General features: G+C 32.1%; 1 protein-coding gene across 4 annotated transcripts in view; it reads left to right on the plus strand.

The window, feature by feature from the left end:
* Window positions 1-19,169, plus strand: part of Snx14 (sorting nexin 14) — a 93,657-nt gene that overhangs the window by 31,897 nt on the left and 42,591 nt on the right. For 2 of the 4 annotated variants that reach the window (XM_026410937.2, XM_026410943.2), the window contains exons 8-16: window positions 1,443-1,599; window positions 2,780-2,855; window positions 3,713-3,757; window positions 3,861-3,941; window positions 4,038-4,152; window positions 15,208-15,363; window positions 15,796-15,920; window positions 16,523-16,581; window positions 18,849-18,875. In XM_026410937.2, the coding sequence (XP_026266722.1) occupies window positions 1,443-1,599; window positions 2,780-2,855; window positions 3,713-3,757; window positions 3,861-3,941; window positions 4,038-4,152; window positions 15,208-15,363; window positions 15,796-15,920; window positions 16,523-16,581; window positions 18,849-18,875 (841 nt within the window). The remainder of the gene's footprint in view (window positions 1-1,442; window positions 1,600-2,779; window positions 2,856-3,712; window positions 3,758-3,860; window positions 3,942-4,037; window positions 4,153-15,207; window positions 15,364-15,795; window positions 15,921-16,522; window positions 16,582-18,848; window positions 18,876-19,169) is intronic. The other 2 variants (XM_026410951.2, XM_026410958.2) reach the window with 1 other exon arrangement.

Genomic DNA, 19,169 nt, shown 5'->3' on the forward strand with positions numbered 1-19,169 from the left:
GCCAATAATTTAAAATGCATTTTTTCTATAAACTGTTCTTTGCCAGTTCTGCTTTAGTACCTCAGGTACAACAGATAGGGTGTATTTTTTTTTTTTTTGAGGTACTGGTTATTGAACCCAGGGGTACTCTACCACTGAGCTATACCCCCAGCCCTTTTTATTTTTTTCATTTTGAGGCAGAGTCTCACCTCTTCCCTCAGTTTGCTGAATATCTGGGATTACAATAAAAATAAATATGTATCAGATTTAGTGCCTGGCCTTTTAAAAAATTTTTTCTGTTAATATAACTTTTATAATCAGTTAATATTTACAAAGAAGTCTGTCTGTTCTGGATTTGTACCTTATACAGTTTTATACCTCTTGATTTCACATTCTGGCAAAAGGTTTAGAATTTATCCAGGTGTTTTAGTCAGCTTTTTCACTGATGTGACTAAAGGACCTGACCAGAACAACTATAGAGGAAGAGAATTTTATTTGGGGCCTCACACTTTTAAAGGTCTTAGTCCATAAAAGGTTGGCTCCATTGCTCAGGGCTCAAGGTGAGGCCGAACATCATGGTGGAAGAGTGTGGCAGAGGAAAGCAGCTCACATGGTGATCAGATAGCAGAGAGAGACTTTTGCCACACCCCCAGTGAACCATTTCAGTTACCACTCAGTTAACTCCTATCAGGGGATAAATTCACTGATTGGGTTAAGTCTCTCACAACCCAATCATTTATCCTCTGAACATTCTTGCACTGTCTCACATGTGAGCTTTTGGGGGATACCTCACATCCAAACCATAACATCAGGGAAGCCAGTTTCTATAACAGATCTAAAGGTTATCTGGATGAAATTAGTGTAAAAACAGGTACAATAAAATTTTGATTAATTCTGTTTCTGTAGAAGCTGAACATAATCTACCTTTTGATAACAAAAAAAACCTGTGTGGGCTAAAGCACACAATCTGTAGCTTTTTCTACTTTAAAAAATCATTTGCTATTTTTATATCATGATTTTTAGATTCTTGTTTGGGGAAAAGGACCATTATCAGTTTATTAAAAAAATAAGCAAATTTTCAACAATGAAGAATTTCTCTCTTTATATTCATTCATTTTCTTTCTTTTCTTTTTTTTCTTATTGGGTTGTTTTACCAGTATATTCCCAGCCCTTTTTACTTTTTTCTTTTATTTATTTGATTATTTTTATTTTTGAGATAGACTCTTGCTAAGTTGTTGAGGCTGACCTCAAATGTATGGTCCTCCTACCTCAATCTCTTTAGTTGCTGAGATTATAGACTTTGTGCCATGCCCAACTATATTTATTTTCTGAAAAATTTCCCTATGGAATAAATATTGAAAAGAGATCGAGGTCTAGGAAAGGGATGATTAGGTCAAAATGGCTGAAGTTACTTAATATTGCTTAACTTGTTTTCAATATTTATTTTTTATTTTTGTTTATAGTAAAAAATACAGAATTTTTACAGCAAGCTGCTTTAGAAGAATATGGTCCCGAGCTTCATGTGGCTTTGAGAAGCCGAAGAGATGAATTACATTATTTAAGGAAACTTACTGAATTACTTTTCCCCTATATTTTGCCTCCTAAAGCAACAGACTGCAGGTATAAATAGACTAGAAAATATCATAGAAGTACTTATATACCATGCTATAAGTATATTGCTGTTCTTGATTATATAAAAATTCACTAAATCTTGGTATTAATTTATGATTTCAATAGTTTTTCATTTGAAGAAAATAATTTATTACATCTTAGGTGTTGCTTAGAATTTTTTCTTAATGGATCTGGATCTTGGAAATCAAAGATAAAGAATTAATTTTCTTTTTTGAGGTCATTATATTTTATTTTCTTGGTGTTCCTCTTTAAAGACATGTTCATTATGATTCTTGTCGGCAGAAACATTTTTGACAAACTATACAGACAAGTTTGGGTTTTAAGATATCCAACTCAGAATAATGCTTAAAGGTCAACAAATCCATTCTCTCTTATTCTAATAGAAGTACCTTTAGATTGTTCCATAAGTTACCTGGTTACTGTTACCCTAATAGTTCTTAGAAATCATGGTTTATTTTACTGATATACTTTAAATATTAACCTTGTTTTTGAAAGCATTTTGTTTTAATATTTTTTGTTGTTTTGTTTTAATATTTTAATGTAGATATCTTTAGCTAGGTACACTGGTGTGTGCCTTAAATCCTTGGTACTTGGGAGGCTGAGGCAGGAAGACTTAAGATATGAGGCCAGCCTCAGCAAATTAGTGAAACCTCATCTCAAAAGACAAAAATATATCAAATTCAATATCATAATTACAAAGTAATTATACTATTAAACATTTTGGTCTTAAACATTAGTTTAAAATGCAGACTACAATTCAGAAGTCTTGGATGGGACCTGAGATTCTGTTTTTCCAACAAACACCCAAATGTTACTCATGCTACTGGATACAGAACTGGACTTGGGAGTCCTAACTTAGCTAAAACAGACTGTTATTTCAGAGAGGAAAAAAATATTCTCTAATATTAGGGACATTAGAAAATAGTTCCTTCCATAAAAATACTTAAAATGTATTTTAAGTCTGTTTTAGCTAAGTTGGGACTCCCAAGTCCAGTTCTGAATCCAGTAGCATGAGTAACATTTGGGTGTTTGTTGGAAAAACAGAATCTCGGGTCCCATCCAAGACTTCTGAATTGTAGTCTGCATTTTAACAAAATCTTTAGGTAGGTAGTATGCATTTGCAAATTAAAACTATTGTAAATAATTAAATGTTTATTTCTTTTCCCAGGTCCTTGACCTTACTTATAAGAGAGATCCTGTCTGGTTCTGTGTTCCTTCCTTCTTTGGATTTTCTAGCTGATCCAGTAAGAAATATTTAAAAAATTCTTTCAATTATAAAATCTACTTAACATAAAACTCATTGTCTGAAACATTTTTATGTATACAATTTGGTGGTATTAAATATATTCATTTTTTAAATAACTTTATTTATTTACTTGTTTATATATATATGTACTGCTGAGGATCGAACCCAGTGTCTCACATGTACTAGGCAAGAGCTCTACCACTGAGCCACAACCCCAGCCTGAGATAATTTCATTTTTTTATGCAACCATCACTATCATCCATCTCTAGAACTTTTTGTCTTGAAAAAATAAAACTATGCCCATTAAACAATAATTCCTCATTCCTTCCATCAGCCCCTGGCAACCACTACTCTTTCTGTCTTTATAAATTAGACTACTCTAGGTACTTTATATAAGTGGAATCATAGTGTTCCCTTAAGTTGTTGTCTTATTTCACTTAATATAATGTCCTCAAGCTTCTTTCATGTTGCAGCATGTGTTAGAATTTTTTTTTTCATTTCCAACACTGAGTAATAGTCTATTGTAGGTATGAATCACATTTTGCTTATCTGTTTATCCATTGATGGGCAATTGGATGACTCCCATCTTTGATCTAGCAGGATTTTGAAGAAATGGGAATAATAAACATTTCAGATACCAAAATTAGATTTTCTCTGCCCATTTTCACTAAGGTTAAGAACTTGCATTATGGAGTTTAAAAATGTCTCTGTTTAATAAATAAATGTAGATGCTTAGCCACTGCTCCATTTGTTTTGTTATTTTTCTAGAAAATTATATAATACCAAAATCCTGAGAATTCTGGGCAGGATACAATAATGGAATTACTTTGACTTATGTTTATTATTTTTTACTAGGATACTGTGAATCATTTGCTTATAATCTTCATAGATGACAGCCCAGTGAGTATTGAACATATTAGAAAACTCCTCAGATTTACCAGTTTTTGATTCTGAATGTCAAATCACGTGTCAATTTTACTAAGTTAATTCTTTTTCTTCAAAGCCTGAAAAAGCAACAGAACCAGCTTCCCCTTTGGTTCCATTCTTGCAGAAATTTGCAGAACCTAGAAATAAAAAACCATCAGTGAGTATTTTCTGCAATAAAATTATATTTGCTAACAGCCAATTTTAGAACACTTTATATAGCTTTAACTTACTCTTTCTCCTATATTGTATCAAGGTGCTGAAGTTAGAATTGAAGCAAATCAGAGAGCAACAAGATCTTTTATTTCGTTTTATGAACTTTCTGAAACAAGAAGGAGCCGTGCATGTGTTGCAGTTTTGTCTGACTGTAGGTAAGGCAAATACTTGTGTATTTTGCTAGTCTTTTTAGAACTTTTTAATGTATTAGAATACTTAGATCAGATGTAGTGTTGTGTAACCATCTGTCATTGTACTAAATTTTATTTATTAGATATTCTAAGAGCAGTTCTAAGTCCCACTCACATTCCGGATTGAAGCATAAGCTATGATTGATTACAGTCAAATCCTAATGTCTCAAAAAAAAAAAAAACTATTAAAAGTTTAGTATAATGAGAAAATGTTAAAACCCTCCATTAATGGTCCAAATCAATATCACTTTGTCACAGTTTTTGTTAAGAAATGTGGTTAAATAATCAAATATAAAAATATTTTGTTTTGATTATAGACTGTATAATATCATGGATTATTGGATTCATGAGAAACTTTATGGACTGTCTATGAAGACTTCTTTTAATGCATGTAACTCCTTTTTAAAATATAACTTTAAATATAGAAAGTGAAACATAGAACTAAAAGATACATTTTGATCACTTAAAAATGTATTCATCCTTATAACCTACATCTTTATCAAAGTACAGAACATTTCCATCATCCTGAAAGTTCTCTTTACAATTCTTCTCAAGAGATTCATCCCTGCCTCTATTCCTGCCAAAGCAATCACTGATCTCCTTTCTCTTGCCACAAATTACTGTTGCCTTAAAATTTCCTCATATAAATGAAGTCACATAATCTGTACTTTTGTGCCTGGCTTCATCTATTCAGGATAATGTTTCTTTTATGACTCGTCCTTCTTCTTGTATAGATTAGTAGTTTACTCTTTTTATTATTTCTCTATTCCATTGTATGAATATGCTACAACTTCTTTATCTAATTTCCTTGTAGATGGGTATCTGAATTGCTTCCACTTTTGGGCTATTTTGAATAAAGAGACTATGACCATTTTTGTCGAAAGCTTTTTGTGGGCCTATATTTAACAATAGAGATATAGAATTGTATATGGATATAGAATATGGATATAGAATTACAGGGTTATATAGTAGATGTATGATTTTATAAGAAACTGCCTAATTGTTTTCCAAGATGTTTGTGCTATTTTACTCTCCTGCTATATATGAGAGTTCTAGTTCCTCCACATGTTTACTAAAATTTGGTGGTGTTTAACTTTTGAATTTTATCCATGTTAGTGGATGTTTGGTGGTATCTTGTGGTTTTAATTTGTGCTTCTCAAATGACTCTGTTGCATGCTATAATATGCTTATTGGTCATCTGTCGATCTTCTTGTGAAACTGCTAAAATCTTTTCTCTTTTGAATTCTTTATGTCATTAAATTATAGGAGTTCCTTATATCTATTCTGGATGTAAGTCTTTTGTCAGATATATGTATTTTGAATATTTTCTTCCAGATTTGCATGTCATTTCATTTTCATTTCAGTATCTTTTAGTGAGTAAAACTTTTAAATTTTGATGAAAATCAGTATATCAGTTTTTATTTAATGGTTAGTGCTTTCTGTGACTTCCATAAGAACTCTTTACCTACCGCAAGTTGAGATGGTATTCTCCTATGTTTTTTTCTCTAGTATAATATAGTTTTAGATCTTACATATAGATCTATGATCTATCTTGCAATAATTTTTGTGTTGGAATTAGGTAGAGGTGGAGGTTCATTTTTTTCCCTCATATTGATGTTGTTTTTCCAGTACCCAGTTTCTGAAGAGACATTTCTTTCTCATCTTTCATTTATTTTCTTTTGATTAATTTTTATTGATATGTGACAGTGGAATGCATTACAATTCTTATTACACATATAGAGCACAATTTTTCATATCTCTGGTTGTATACAAAGTATATTCACACCATTTGTGTCTTCACATATGTACTTTGGATAATAATGTCCATCACATTCCACCATCATTTCTAATCCCATACCCCCTCCCTTCCCCTCCCACCCCTCTGCCCTATTTAGAGTTCATCTATTTCTCCCATGCTCCCTCTCTCTACCCCACTATGAATCAGCCTCCTTATATCAGAGAAAACATTCGGCCTTTGTTTTTTGGGATTGACTAACTTCACTTAGCATTATCTTCTCTAACTCCATCCGTTTACCCATCTTTAATTTCTTTGACTTTTCTTTTTTCAAATAATTTGACCACGTATGTGTACATCTGTTTCTAAGTTGTATTCTTTTCTGTTGTTCCCTCTGTCTGTTCTTTTCTCAAGACAAGTCTTAATTTCTTTGGTTTTGATCAGGTCTTGAAATTAGGTGGTCTTTTTACTTCATTCTTTTTCAAAATTATTTTGATTATCCTAGGTTCTGTGCATTTTTATGTAAATTTTGGGATCAAATCACCCCCTCACACATACACACAGGCACATTCTGTTTGGATTTTTTTTTTATTGGTTGTTCACAACATTACAAAGCTCTTGACATATCATATTTCATACATTAGATTGAAGTGGGTTATGAACTCCTAATTTTACCCCAAATGCAGATTGCAGAATCACATCGGTTACACATCCACAATTTTACATAATGCCCTATTAGTAACTGTTGTATTCTGCTACCTTTCCTATCCCCTACTATCCCCCCTCCCCTTCCCTCACATCTTTTCTCTCTACCCCAACTACTGTAATTCATTTCTCTCCTTGTTTATATCTCCTTGTTTGGATTTTTTTTGAATGGGATGGCGTTGAATGTTTAGATCAACAATTTCAGCAAAACTTAATAATGACATTTAGCAATACATGAACATGGCATATTTTTCTATTAATTTCAACCTTATTTAATTTCTTTCCATGATGTTTTGTAGTTTTTGTGTTAGGTCTTTATGGTTTGGGATATATTTCCATATAATATTTGAAATGATTCTTCAAATTGTTTGAGTATTCAGAAATTGAATTTTTTATATATTGACTTTATATTCTGTGATATTGCTAAATTCACATTCTTTATCTTACTTCCTGTGCTTTAGGAGCCTTGGAAGTCAGCTCCTAAGCCCAGATGATGGAGTGTTGGGCCTACATTTTCTTCTTGGTCTAATGCCTAGATCCTTGAATCACTTTGAGTTGAGTTTCATGCAGGGTGAGAGAGAAGGGTTAAATTTTATCCTACTACGTATGAATTCCCAGTTTCCCAGTACCATTTGTTGAAGAGGCTATCTTTTCTTTAATGTATGTTTATGGTGCCTTAGTTTAGTATGATATAACTATTTAAGTGGGTTTATCTCTGTGTCTCCTATTCTGTTCCATTGGTCTTCATGTCTGTTTTGGTGCCAGTGCTATTTTTTGCTATTTTTGTTACTATAGCTCTATAGTATAATTGTGATGCTATTTCCTTCACTTTTTGCACTAAGGATTGTTTTACAATTCTGGCCCTTTTATTTTTCCAAATGAATTTCATGACTACTTTTTTTCTATTCCTATGAAGAACATTATTGGAATTTTAGTAGGAATTTCAGTAAATCTCTATAGCACTTTTTGATAGTATGGTCATTTTGACAATATTAATTCTGCCTATCTGTGAAGATGAGAGATATTTCCATCTTCTAAAGTCTTCTTCAGTTTCTTTCTTTAGTGTTCTGAAGTTTTCATTGTAGAGGTCTTTCCTCTTTTATTAGATTGATTCTCAAATATTTAATTTTTTTGAGGCTATTGTGAATGGGATAGTTTTCCTATTTTCTTTTTTTAGCTGATCATCATTGGTGTATAGGAACAAAATTAATTTGTGGGTGTTAATTTTATATTCTGCTAAATTCATTTATGAGTTCTAGAAGTTTTCTGGTGGAGTTTTTTGGGTCTTCTAAATGTAGAATGATGTTGTTGGCAAATAGGGATAGTTTGAACTCTTCATTTCCTATTCCTGTTCCCTTAATTTCTTTCTTTTGCCTAATTGCTCTGGCTAGAGTTTAAAGGACTATGTTGAATAGAAGTGGTGAAGAAGGGCATCCATGTCTTTTTCCAGTTTTTAGAGGGAATGTTTTCAGTTTTGCTCCATTTAGAATGATGTTGGCCTTGCACTTAGCATATATAGCTTTTACAATGTTGAGGTATGTTCCTGCTATCCCTAGTTTTTCTAGTGTTTTGAACATGAATGGATACTGTATTTTGTTAAATGCCTTTTTTACATCTAATGAGATGATCATGTGATTTTTGTCTTTAAGTCTATTGAGGTGATAAATTACATTTATTGATTTCCTTATGTTGAACTAAGTTTGCATTCCTGGGAGAGCCCCACTTGATCATAATGCACTATCTTTTAAATATGTGATTTGCCTTATTAAAAATTTTAGCATCTATATGTTCATTAGGGATATTGGTCTTCAGTTTTCTTTCCTTGATGTGTCTTTGTCTGGTTTTGGTATCGGAATGATACTAGCTTTGTAAAATGAGTTTGGAAGGGTTCCCTCCTTTTCTACATCATGGAACAATTTGAGTAGGTTTGGTGTTCTTCTTTCAAGATCTGGTCGAACTCAGCTGAGAATTAATTTATCTGTTCCTGGGCCTTTCTTTGTTAGTAGGCTTTTGGTGGCATCCTCAATTTCATTGCTTGAAATTGATTTATTTAAATATTCTATGTCCTCGCCATTCAGTTTGGGTAGGTCATATATCTCTAGAAATTTTTTGATGTCTTAAAGATATTCTGTTTTTTTAAATTTATTTTTTATTTTTTTAGTTGTTGATAGACCTTTATTTTATTTATTTATACGTGGTACTGAGAATCAAACCCAGTGCCTCAAGATATTCTATTTTATTAGGGTTTAGATTTTCAAAATAGTTTCTGATTATCATCTGTATTTCAGTAGTGTTTGTGGTGATATTTCAGTTTTCATTGCAGATTTTAGTAATATGGGTTTTCCCCTCTTTATGTTGGTAAGCTTGGCTATGGGTTTATCAATTTTATTTATTTTTTCAAAGAACCAACTTTTTGCTTTTTAAATTTTTTTTAATTGTTTTGTTGTTGTTTGTTTCAGTTTCATTGATTTTGGCTCTGATTTTAATTACCTCCTGTCTTCTGCTTTTGGTGTTGATTTGTGCTTCTGTTTCTAGGGTTTTGAGAGGTGTAATGTTAGATTATTTATTTGGTGACTTTCTATTCTTTAAATAAATGAGCTCAGTGCAATGAACTTTCTTCTTAGAACCACTTTCATGGTGTCCCAGAGATTTTGATGTGTTGTATCAGTGTTCTCATTTATCTCTAAGTATTTGTATTTCACCCCGGATATCTTGGGCTATCCATAGGACATTCAGTAGTGTATTATTTAGTTTCTGTTTTTTATTTTATTATTGATTTCTAACTTCATTCCATTATGATCTGATAGAATGAAAGATATTATCTCCTTTTTTTTTTTTTGTATTTGCTAAGGGATGCTTTGTGGCCTAAGATATGGTCTGTTTTAGAAAATGATCCTGTGTTGCTGAGAAGAAATCATATTCAGTCATCAATGGATAAATTATTCTAAATATGTCTGTTAGGACCAAATTATCAATTCTATTTTTTATTTCTACAACTCTTTTATTTAGTTTTTGATTGGAAGATCTGACCAGTAGTGAGAGAGGTGTGTTGAAGTCACCCAGTATTATTGTGTTTGATTGTTGAATATGTGTGTGTTTGATTCTTGAAATTGAGAAGGGTTTGTTTAATGAACATAGGTGCTCCATTATTTTGGGCATAAATATTTAAAATTGTTATATCTTGTTGATGTATAATTTCATTTAACAGTATGAAATGACGTTCTCTGTGTCTTATGATTAAATTAACTTTGACTTGAAGTCCACTTTATCCGATACGATATAAGGATAGAACCCCTCCTGTTTATGAGATCCATGTGAATGATATATTCTATTCCCATCCTTTTACCTTCAGTCCGTGGATATCTTTGCCTATTAGATGTCTCTCTTGGAGATAGCATATTTTTGGTTTACTTTTTAAATCCAGTCTTCAAGTCTGTGTCTTTTGATTGATTAGTTTAAGCCATTTGCATTCAGTGTTATCATTGAAAAATGATTTTTATTCCCTCTCATTTTGATATATTGTTGGTTCTTAATTTGATTTATTTTCCTTTGATTGACTATTCTATTGTAGTTCCTTTCTTTGCTGGTTTTCAATTTTATTTTTCATGAAATATTTGAGTATGTTTTTAGTGCAGGCTTTCTAGTTGTGAGGGCTTTTGTTTCATTGTCAATTCTGAAGCTTAATTTTGCTGGGAATAATATTCTTATTTGCCATCCATTTTCTTTCAGAGCATGGTATATATTATTCTAAGACCTCCTATCTTTTAGAGTCTGGGTTGAGAAATCAGCTCAAATCTGGATTGGTTTAACCTCTAAATATGATCTGTTGTTTTTCCTCTAGCAGACTTTAAAATTCTGTTCTGATTTAGTATGCTAGTCATTTTCATAATAATGTGCCTTGTTGTAGGTCTGTTGTGATTTTGTATCTTTGGTGTCCTGTAAGCCTCCTGTGTTTGATTTCCATTTCATACTTTAGATTTGGAAATTTTCAAATAATATTTCATTTAAAAGATTGTGCATTCCTTTGGTTTGCATCTCCAAGAGTTCTTCTCTCCCCATAAATCTTAAATCTTGTCCTTTCTTGTTATCTCATATTCTTGGAAGTTCTGTTTGTAGTCTTTTAACTTTTACCCATAATCAGCTTCATCTTCAAGAGTATATATTTTGTCTTCATTTCCTGTAATTATCTTCCAAGTGGTTTAGTCTTTCAGTTGATTTTAAATTTGGTTTATTGATTCTTTTATTTCAAGGATTTTTTGCTTGATTTTTTTTTCAGAATCTTCATCTCTTTATTGATCTATCACTTCCCATATTTTCTCTCTGATTTCACTCCTTACATCATCTTTTACCTCACAGATCAGTGTAACTATGAACTTTCTGAATTCCTTCTCTAACATTTCTTCCAGTGTGCTGTCAATGAATTCTATTATTGAAGTATTTAGGTTTGTTTGGGGTGGCTTGTTCCCTTGATATTTCATGTTGTTTGTGTGTCTGCCCATCTTGCAGTGTGGATCTGAGGCAGTAGAGTTTGTACCCTATGGACTTATAGTATCCCTAAAGGTTTTCAATACTTCATAGTTTAGGGGTAGACAAATAATAGCCACAACCAATGCAAACACCATATAGTCTTAAACCATATAATTCCTGCACAATAAACAGAAATTATGTGATCAGTTATTGCCCACAGTAAAAATAGTAAGTTTGCAAAAGGGTTTACAATGAACAGGGAGAGAACAGAAGAGATGTAGGATGTGATGATTGTGAGGGAGGAAGAGAGAAAATAGAAGTAAAAAATTAAATAATGAAAGAGAGGGCAATAGTGTTTGCCTGTTAGAAGAAAAGAGAAAAAGAATCAAGGGAAACATAAGTGAGGGGAAAAAATTTCAAAACAATTAAAAAATAAATACAAGAATACGAAACAAAACTAAAATCCTAGATCTCATAAGACTCAGTCACGAATAATAACTGCCTTAAAAATGCTAGAAATGAGAAAAAAGGCAAATATGTAAATGTATAAGTGTCCATTAAATATTTAGCTCACAGTGACACAAAAAGAAAAGTTCTCTATGAACAGTTCAAAGAATTGTTTCTGTTGAAGTTCAAAAAATTCTCAGCCTCCCTTCTCAGCAGTGTTAGATATGATGGGCTGGAGGGTGATGTCTGCTTCACCCTCATGGTGGTTTCGCTGGAGTATTTAGTAAGATGAGATCAATTAGGTAGGCAGAGCTCCTGGAGGCAGGGTTTAGGCCTAGGTAGGTTCCAGCTTCTTCATTGAATGGCGATTGATATGAAGATTTTAAATCAGTGCACCTCCAGGGCCCAGCAATTGCTGATCCACACTGGGAGACTGCACCCCAGGAATCTCCCCTGGGTTTCACCGGTATGGCAGAGGAGACAATGTTTTGTCCTCTCTATCTCCCATGGATCATGTGTTTCCTGATCTCCTGGGTTCAGTCTCCAAACTCCTGCCCACACCCTTTCAAATTCTCAGCTGGCTATGTCCCTCCCAATTGGTCCAGTGAGCCTCTGGACTCAAGGGGGAGAAGGGAGCTGGGTAGGTTTTCTGGATGTGTATTTGTATAAACCCCTCTCCTTTCTGATTTTCTCCTGGTCACTTAGGCATGTCCTATGTCATATGTTGTGGGTTTGCCAGGCCTGTATTTTGGGACCAACCTGGGTTTGCCAAGAAGTAGCTTGCAGAGTGGCCCGTCCCTTCGGTGCGGCTACAAAATGGCTCCTTCCTCTGTCTTCTAGGGGCAGCTGGGAGAGATGCGGCTTCTTTCCCTTGCAAGGATATTGTAGCATGCATTTCAGGTTAATCTGGTAGTGTCTTTGATCTCATGCCACAGATCTCCTAAAAATGCGGGTTCCTTTAATTTCCTATGCTTCCTCTTTGCTCGTGAAGGACCACTCAGGCTAGCCTTGGCAGTTTGGGCACAGGGTAGTTCTTTCTATATTATTGTATCCAATTTCCTGAGTCCCCAATCTGCTTTGAATGTCCATTATTTTTTCCCAGTAAAGTCCTTTTTAAATTTCTTTTTCATGTACCTTATTGAGAAGCTGCCTATCTGCTTTCTTGGTTTCATACCAAAGAGGAGGCAGAAAAGTGACTTCCTCTATTCTGCCATCTTCAAGACCCATCTTATTAATATTTTTGACTTGTAGATTTTCTGCTTTTACTTTTAAAATTTCTTCTGCTAGCTTCAGAGTTTAGTTTTTCATTTTTTCTAGTTTCTTAAGGCTAGAGCAAAGATGATTAATCTGTATATTTTTCTTCTTTTGTATGTAGGCATTTGAATTTATTTAAATTTATAAATGTCCTTTTATGGACTGGTGTAACTGAACTCCAAAATTTTTATGTATTTTTATTGTTGTTAAGTTTGAAATATCCGAAAATGTCCCTTGTGGTACATTGTTTGACCCTTTGATTATTTTGAAATATATTGTTAAGTTTACAAATATTTTGGGATTTTTAAAATATGAGAGATCTTATTGTGATTGCTTTCTAATCTAATACTTTTTCTGATCAGACAATGTATTCTGAATTATTTTAGCCCATTGAAATTTACTGAAATGTGTTTTATGGGCCATACATAGAGATGGTCGTAATGAGTGTTCCATGTGTGTGTTCTGTTGTGTTGGGTAGTGTTCTAAAAGTAACAGTTTAGTCAAATTGATAAGGTTATTCAAATAATCTATATTCTTACTGAATTTTTAATGGATCCGTTCTCCCTTTGGTTTTTATAAATTTTGTTCATTTACTTTGCACATAGTGCAGACACTTTTAAGGTGGACAGTATGTCTTTATTTTATTTGTTTATTTTTATGTGGTGCTGAGAGGACCAGTTCCTCATATATGCTAAGCAAGCGCTCTGCACTGAGCTACAGTCCCAGCCCCTTCTATTAACTTTTTGTGTCTGTCTTGTTTTTTCCTTCCTATTCCTATTAAGTGGTTGCTCAGAGTATATATCTGTTACTTATCATAGTTCTTTTAAAAATAATTCACTGCTATAGTGAACAGTGTTAAGAACTTCTGCACAGCCTTTAACCCCCATATATATTGTTAATTCTTTAAGTAGTCAACAGGTATCTACATACATTTGCAGGCATTCATACAAATATACATAGACATTCATTTTACAAGGTCCTTAGAACTACTGGCTTATTTATCTTCCTAGTGATCTTTATTTCTTTCTGCAGAATGAGGTTTCTAATATTCTTTCCCTTCTGATAGAAATCCCTTTCACATTTCTTGTTGGTATTTTGTTGTTGTTTTGATGGTGCTTGAGATCAAACCCAGGACTTCAGGCATGCAAGGCAAACACTGAGCCACACCCCAACCCCCTTTCACATTTCTTGTGTGAACCTGCGGAGGTAAAGTTTCTTAGCTTTTGTGTGAGAAGGTGTTTACTGTTTACTCTCTTTATTTTATTTTATTTTTTTTTTGGTGGTGTTGAGGATTGAACCCAGGACCTTATGCTACGAACTGAACTACATCCCCAGTCCCTACTCTTTTAATTTTTAAAAGAAATTTTCACTGAACATAGAATTCTAGGTTGACACTTTTTTCCCTCTAATTCAGCACTATAGTCAATTTTCCAGTGTTTTCTGGATAATGCCATTGTTTCTAATTAGAAATCATCTTTTAATCCTATGATTCTTCCTCTGATTGTAATGTCCCTTTTCTTCCTGATCATTTTTATGATTTTCTCTTTAGTTTTCAGCAATTTGACTATAATATAGTTTTAAAAATTTATTCTGCTTGGATTTCCCCATATTCCTAGATATTTGGGTTGATGTTCTTTATCAGTTTTGAAAATCTGTGGCTGTTTGATATCTTTGTACCGTTTTCTTATTCTTTTCCTTTTAGAACTAATTTATATATGTTAAGTCGTAAGGGAATGATAATTATATGTTGTTGTCCCACAGGTTTTATCTGCTATGTTCCAATTTTTTTAAGTGCCCATATCCCCTTTTGTATATTCTTTGAATAATTAAGATTTAATGGGAAAACTCCTTGTTAACCCCTCTTGGGATAATAAAAAAAGAGGAGTTACTACTACTTCTATCCTAATGCTACTGTCAGTTTTTGGAAAAAAAAATTATGTTTTCATACTTAGCTCTGCTACCAGTGTGCAGCAAGCACCCATAATGGAGGGAAGTATTGTTTAAAAACATTGATTGGAACTTAAAAATATATTTTTCATTGTTAGTGAATCAGATTTAAAAATACTAAAGGACATACGGTATAAAAATTTATTCACTTTGTTCTTTAGAAGCAATTTTAGAAATGTGCTTAATATTCTAAATTTTCATAATTTGTGTTGCTATTTATGTATTTACATATTTTATATTAAAAATTAAAAATCTGGTTAATTGCATTTCTCTTTCATGTAAATATTTTATCCCTAACATTTAAAAAATGCTGAAAATGATGTATAGATTTATAATTAAAATGAATTAGATTGCTAAAATGAATTTTAACATTGGGTATAGTTTGAATAGGAATATGAAATTTTCATGAGTGGTTTTATATTAAAATAACTTATGTTTCCTTCTTTCTATCTCTGATTTGTTAGAGGAATTTAATGATAGAATTTTGCGACCGGAGTTATCAAATGATGAAATGCTGTCTCTTCATGAAGAGTTGCAGAAGATTTATAAAACATATTGTTTGGATGAAAGCATTGACAAAATTAGATTTGATCCTTTCATTGTAGAAGAGATTCAAAGAAGTAAGTTGATGATGATGAAGAGAATGAATTTGATATCTCTTATAGTTTTCAAAGTGTTTTTTCATGTATTCTCTGTTTTTTCTTTCAATAACTATATGTGTGGTACATGGGAAGCTTAAATTATTGTAACTTTAATATTAAGGGATCTTTTGTTAACTTTGCTTTTTAAAATATTCTTTTTTAAATACTCATATTACTAATGAGATGAAAGTTTTGTGCTGAAAGTTTTGAAAAGAGATGTATTCACAATTCACATAATTAATATTTGTCGGAACTGACCTAATTTCTGACTTTATTGACTTTTTACGGTGAAGTTTCTGTGAAACAGTTCTAAACTGTTTGTATACTTTTTTACTATAATGGATTTTAAACTATAATGTATTTATACTACTCATAAATAATTTCTACAGTAGAATTTTTTTTTTTAAATAGTTGCTGAAGGCCCATATATAGATGTTGTGAAACTTCAAACCATGAGATGTCTTTTTGAAGCATATGAACATGTTCTTTCTCTCTTGGAGAATGTATTTACCCCTATGTTCTGCCACAGTGATGAGGTGAGTCTCAATATTAACCTTGTTTGAGGATGTTGAGAAGTTTATAGAGTGAATCAAATAGAAAAATAAAACAAGGTTAGAAAGTAAATACCTTTTTCCACCATATAATCTCAATGGGTATTAGAAGTGACTACAAGTAACTTTACAAAACACAATTCTCCATACTAAAACCATGTTTGTGTTTATGTGGCATGATAGATTGGGACTGAATTGTTCTACCTGATTTTCCGTATGTCTCAGTCACTTTATAGTACTACAGTGACATAGAAACCCCATTCTTATATATATGTTATTTAAGACTAATGGAAATCCAAATCCAGTAGCTTGAATATTTCCATTTGCAATTCATTTTAATCCTTTGTTTCCTTGACTGAGGTTGTATTCACTTGATTTAAATAGCTTTTCCTATTTTTTTTTTTTTTCTGGGTGCTGGGAATGTAACTCAGATCCTTATACATACTAGGCAAGAGCTTAACCACTGAGCTGCACCCCCAGCCTTTAAATAGCCTTTTCATTAAACTGGAAAGTAGAAAGATAAAGTGCCATGTTTTAATGTAAAATATTAGTTTAGTATGCCACAATAAGTATTTATTATTTTGAAGTATTTCAGGCAACTTTTAAGAGGTGCAGAATCACCAACACGCAATTCAAAATTCAACAGGTAGGTATATTTAACCATATGTATATTTGGTTTTTGAACTTGGTGATGCTTATCATTCTGTGATAATGTCATTGTCTTTAGTAACTATTTTTCTGAATGAAAATGTGATTCCAATACTACAGGAGTAGACAAGATATTTCATCCATAAATTGGAGTACTGTTGTATGTAAGTAACTAAAAATGCCTGAATTTTTTTTTAGAAAAATTATACATTGTTGCCTTTTTAATCTCATAATTAATACATACTAATGCCAGATGAACTTGTACCTATATGCACAAGTGAAATCCACAGATAACTCCCAATTTTTGACAGTTCTGTTTTGTTTTCAGAGAAAACTTTTTTATTTGAGAATGTACTGGGTACAAATTAGAGGGGTTTTCCTCTTTTTCTCATTGGAAATCAAGAGCGCAATTAATCTAAAGATAACAAAATGGAGAATCCATATATAAACTCAACAATTAATGTCCTGATTTGTCTTTACAAGGTTTTATGTTCACTGTTATGTGTACAAAACTGACATGGACATCAAAGTTATTTCTACAGAATGGGTAGTCACATTGTTCTCAGCACCTTACAGTTTTAGCAAATATCCAAAAATATATAAATAAATTGGAGATGATGGTACAAAGAGAGAAGTAGATTAAGTCAGAAAATAGAACATTTTTTGATAATACAAGGAAAAATATTAGTTCTTAATATAATGCTTCAGTATAAGCAGAATGCATATCATAACTTTTGAAGATGAGAAATATCTTTATGGTTATTTGTAAAAAATTACTTTTTTACTTTTTACTAATAATTTATATATATATAATAACCATGAAATTTTAGACTTTATTTAGCAAAAAATATATTTATGCTTCTTAAAATAGTATTCTTTGCCAGAAATACATACTTCTTATTTTAGTGGAATACGTTTTCAAGGACTTCCATAGAATTTCCTGACATGCTTGAGAAGCAGGTAGAATTTATCCTTTTTTTAGACTTAGAATATTTAGGGTTTTATACAAGGATATTAAGCTTCCCTCATTTAGAGGAACTACATCTGTGATCTTAGATGTCAGCTTGATAGCTAAACCTAAGTTAAGGCCATAACTTCAGAGATGGAAAGATTTTGTTTGCTAATTTGAGGATACCTGGTTATCTATAGAATATTAACACACTCATTTTGCTAGCTTAAGAATTTTTAAAAAAGACATAAAGGACATATGGGTTATTTTTTTGTTCTGGATACTGAATAGCCTTTTTTTTTTTTTAGTTTATACTTTTTAAAAATATTTTTGTTCTTGTTGTTGATGTACTTTATTTTATTTATTTTCATGTGATGCCGAGAATCGAACCCAGTGCCTCATACATGCTAGATGAATGCTCTACCCCAGCCCTGGTTATAGCCTTTTAAAGTATGTTTTTCTTTATATTGACCTGACTTAATATTAACAGTCTTGTCAGGAGGTTGCTTCTATGTTACATGATGATTCATTTACTTAGAGTAAATAGTTTCTTAACATTCTTTCATTGGATATTTAGATTAGCTTTGCTGATTTGATGGTAAATGACTTCAAATATGTAAAACATTCAACATTTTGCATCTATATTTTATTTAGTTGCCTTTTAAAAGTAGAATTTTAATGCATATTGATAATATTGAACTATTTCAGTATGCACTCAAAGCATAACTTTTGAATATTTAGAGATCTTTTGCTTATCTTGCTTCCTAGCTTAACATTAAAAAAATTTTTCTTTATGCTAGGTATCAAACTCAGGACCTCAAGCGTGCTAGGCAGGTGCTCAGTAGCTACATTTCCAGCCCCCGAACATTGTATTTTACATAGCAAAACTAAAAATAGGTGAAGAAACATACATGATTTTATCTAACATGACACAAATTTCATTTTGGAAAATATGAATTTGGTTTTTGTGCCAAGCTTTGTGGCCATAGTTCCCACATACTTTACACAGTATCAAACAAATGGCTTGCCTAAGGGCAAAAAAATGCAGAAGTATGTACTGACACTGGATTTTTAAGAACTCTTCTATAGTGGTCTAGATTCCACACCTTCAAAAAACAGCTATGTGCTTTGTTTCTCTTACTTTTATCATGTTATTTATAAAGATTTCTGCCTTTTACAAATTTGAATGCTGTCCACTTGTGTAACTTTTAAGCTTTTTAATTTTGTTTTGTATTCTGAAGTGAAACTTGTTTAATATCTGGGCTTTCTCTCTCTCTCTCTCCTCCTTATATAATTTCACATATCTGATATTGCAGAGGTAGCCTAAGTTTGGATGATTTTCGGTAAGTCTTGAGCATGTGATTCTTTTCAGTATAAATTATCTGTTTAAGTTCAGACAGTACACCTCACACAACCTAAGTATAACAAAAAAAGGAAAAAATAAGAAGCACCATGCTATTACCACCTTTATATCTGTTATTTATAACCTTTAAAAATGAATCTCTTAATTTTAGATATCTCCTTTTTTTGCATAGTATGATATGTCATAAAATAAAAATGTCTTGATATTTTCAGTAATAGATATTAAGAAATACTAAGATATTTTCACTATTTTTCCAGTATTTTGTTTTCAAGGC

Source organism: Urocitellus parryii, chromosome 8 (genome assembly GCF_045843805.1).
Source record: "Urocitellus parryii isolate mUroPar1 chromosome 8, mUroPar1.hap1, whole genome shotgun sequence".
Classification (NCBI taxonomy): Eukaryota; Metazoa; Chordata; class Mammalia; order Rodentia; family Sciuridae; genus Urocitellus; species Urocitellus parryii.